This window comes from Primulina tabacum, chromosome 18 (assembly GCF_025594145.1).
Source record: "Primulina tabacum isolate GXHZ01 chromosome 18, ASM2559414v2, whole genome shotgun sequence".
Taxonomy (NCBI): Eukaryota; Viridiplantae; Streptophyta; class Magnoliopsida; order Lamiales; family Gesneriaceae; genus Primulina; species Primulina tabacum.
Window position 1 is genome coordinate 18,983,031 of NC_134567.1, and position 3,724 is coordinate 18,986,754.

General features: G+C 39.8%; 1 protein-coding gene across 1 annotated transcript; it reads right to left on the reverse strand.

Moving 5' to 3' along the window:
* Positions 1–213: 213 nt before the first annotated feature.
* Positions 214–3,383, reverse strand: LOC142532332 (uncharacterized). The gene is made up of 7 exons (XM_075638650.1): positions 2,781–3,383; positions 2,606–2,701; positions 2,461–2,551; positions 2,263–2,325; positions 1,763–1,789; positions 1,150–1,399; positions 214–640 (listed from the first exon to the last, which is right to left on the reverse strand). The coding sequence occupies exons 1-7, from the start codon at positions 3,381–3,383 to the stop codon at positions 214–216; spliced, it is 1,557 nt and encodes a 518-aa protein (XP_075494765.1).
* Positions 3,384–3,724: the final 341 nt, after the last annotated feature.

Genomic DNA, 3,724 nt, shown 5'->3' on the forward strand with positions numbered 1-3,724 from the left:
GGTAGATTCGGCCAGTGAGATATTGTCCATGTTATGCACTTCATCTCCAAAATAGTGTTTCACTCGCTGACCATTCACCTTAAACTTTCTACCATCATTTCATTTGAGTTCGATTGCTCCGTATGGTTGCACCGCCTCTACTATAAACGGTCCTGACCACCTTGATTTTAACTTTCTTGGAAATAGTCTGAGACGAGAATTATAAAGCAGCACCTATTGTCCCGGTTCAAACGTTCTTCTCACAATGATCTTGTCATGCCACTTCTTGGTATGTTCTTTGTAGATTTTGGCATTTTCATAGGCATCATTTAGGAATTCATCCATCTCACTCAACTGCAGTTTTCTAAAATCTCCCGAAGCTTGCAAGTCAAAGTTTAATTTCTTCACAACCCAAAATGCTCTATGCTCCAACTCCAACGGCAAATGACATGCTTTGCCAAAAACCAGCCTATAGGGAGACATCCCAATAGGTGTCTTGAACGCAGTCTGATAGGCCCACAATGCATCATCTAACTTAATGGCCCAATCCTTCCGGTTTGTGTTGACAGTCTTCTCCAGTATTTGTTTAATCTCCTGGTTTGATATTTCAGCTTGTCCATTTGACTGAGGATGATATGCTAATGCCACCTTGTGCTTCACACTGTATTTGGCCAAAAGTGAGTTGAAAATTCTATTGCAAAAATGTGCACCTTCGTCACTTATGATGGCTCTCGGTGTTCCAAACCTGGTGAAGATGTTCTTATGCACGAATTTAGCTACAACACGAGCGTCATTAGTATTGGTGGCGATCGCTTCCACCCATTTCCAAACATAATGAACAGCTAATAAAATATAAGAATTACCAAAAGAAGGGGGAAATGTTCCCATGAAATCAATGCCCCAAACGTCAAAAAGTTCCACTTCCAAAAAATTTGTCAGTGGTAATTCGTGACGCCTGGAGATGTTTCCTAACCTCTGCAACTATCACATGATTTTACTAAGGTATAACTATCTTTAAACAAACTAGGCCAATAAAAACCAGATTGCAATACCTTAGCTGCTGTTCGTGACGCTCCAAAATGTCCACCATATGGTGAAGAGTGACACTTCTCCAAAATTTGACGTGCTTCGATACCCTCCACGCATCTCCTAATCACTTGGTCAGCACACCTCTTATACACAAATGGATCATCCCAATAATAGAACTTGATATCATGGACGAATTTCTTCTTCTGAAGATAGCTCAAATCTGGGTGGAGGGTGCCGCAAGACAAAAAATTTGCAATATCAGCAAACCAAGGAAGTACAGAATTTACCTCAAAAAGTTGTTCATCTGGGAATGTTTCTTGTATAGCTCCCTCTTCTTTCTTATCCTCCAGCTCAAGCCTCGACAAGTGGTCAGCTACTTGATTCTCAGTACCTTTTTATCCTTGACCTCAAAGTCAAATTCTTGTATTAGCAAAATCCACCTTATCAAGCGTGGTTTTGCATCCTTCTTGGCGAATAGGTAGCGAATAGCTGCATGGTCAGTGAAAACGATTACCTTTGTGCCAATCAAATAAGGTCTGAATTTGTCGAATGCAAATACTACTGCAAGCATCTCCTTCTCGGTAGTAGTGTAATTTTGCTGTGCAGCATCCATCGTGCGACTTGCGTAGTAAATCGCCCTAAACATCGTTTCCCTTCTTTGACCTAAGACAGCTCCCACTGCATAATCACTTGCATCACACATTAGCTCAAAGGGCTCCTTCCAGTCCGGCACTATCATGATCAGTGCAGTTACCAATGCCATTTTTATCTTCTCGAATGCCTGCAAACAATTATCATCAAATATAAAATCAAAATCTTTCTCTAGCAAATTACAGAGGGGTTTAGTGATCTTAGATAAATCCTTAATAAATCTACGATAAAACCCCGCATGTCCTAAAAAGCTCCTTATTCCCTTTATGTTCCTTGGTGGGGGAAGTTTTTCGATTGCAACGACTTTAGCTCGGTCCACTTCTAATCCCTTAGAAGACACTTTATGTCCAAGAACAATACCCTCTTGGACCATAAAGTGACACTTCTCCCAATTAAGAACTAAGTTCTTATCCTGACATCTCTGCAAAACAAGGGATAGGTTATGTAAACAATGATCAAACGACGAACCAAATACCGAAAAGTCATCCATGAAGACTTTCATTATTTCCTCCACCATATCTGCAAATATGGCCATCATGCACCTCTGGAAAGTGGCAGGTGCATTGCGTAGCCCAAACGGCATTCTCCTAAACGCAAACGTGCCATAGGGACACGTGAAAGTAGTCTTCTCCTGATCTTCTGGCGCTATAGAAATTTGGTTATAACCTGAATAACCATCTAAAAAGCAATTATGACAATAGCCAGCAAGTCTATCAAGCATTTGATCAATAAAAGGCAGTGGAAAATGATCTTTACGTGTAGCATTGTTCAACTTTCTATAATCAATACATACTCGCCAACCAGTTACAGTACGAGTAGATATCAGTTCATCATTTTCGTTTCTAACTACAGTTATTCCACCCTTTTTAGGCACAACTTGTACAGGAGATACCTAAATACTATCAGAAATAGCATAAATTACACCAGCATTCAGTAATTTCAGTACCTCATTTTTCACAACCTCTTTCATTGCTGGATTCAATCTCCTCTGATAATCCACATAAGGAGTATATAATTTCCCTAATATCAGAAATCGACCATCCTAAAGCAGTTTTAAATTTCCTCAATACTCTCAATAATTTATCTTTTTCAGTACAAGTAAGAGAGGAAGAGATGATTACCGGATACGTCGACTTTTCACCTAAAAATGCATAGCAAAGGTGACTTGGCAGCTCCTTCAAATCAGGGGAAGGAGGTATTACCTTTGATTGCTCATGTACCTCCAATTCCTCAAGCGGTGCATCCGTTTTTCTTTCTTTCTGCAGTGCTTCAAGAGCCATCAGTTGCTCTTTCACTTCCCAATTGGCTTCATCAACAGTTCCTGCAGCACTTATCAAATAGCTCTCCAAAGGATCCCTTCTTCCTGCACATTCAAGAGACATACATGAGTCTATAACATCAATACTCTTACAAGTGCTTACCTCATTCGATCCCTTCATGGCGTGATAGATGTTAAAAATGACTGCTTCTCCACCAACTCTCAAGGTGAGTTCACCCTTATGCACATCTATCAATGCCCTCCCAGTTGCCAGAAACGGTCTCCCAAAGATTAATGGAGCATCATGATCTTCCTCCATATCTAAAATCACAAAATCAGCAGGAAAAATAAATTTATCTATTTTTACCAGTACATCCTCGACTATCCCACGTGGATACGTGAGACTTCTGTCTGCAAGTTGTAAGGTGATCGTAGTTGGTTTAACTTCTCCAAGCTCCAGTTCCATGTAGATAGAAAATGACATCAAATTAATACTTGCTCCCAAATCACATAAAGCTTTACTACATTTAGAACCACCAATAAAGCAAGGAATAGTAAAACTCCCTGGATCTTTTAATTTCTGTGGTAGCTTCTTTTGAAGTATGGCGCTACATTCTTCTGTCAGTTTTACAGTCTCAAACTCCTGCAGCTTCCTCTTCATAGACATCACATCTTAAATAAACTTTGCATAATTCGGCATTTTCTCTAACGCATCAGCAAATGGTATGTTGATGTGTATCTTCTTAAAAATCTCTAGGAATTTTGCAAACTGATCATCCAAAATTTTCCTTTTGAACCTCTGCGGGT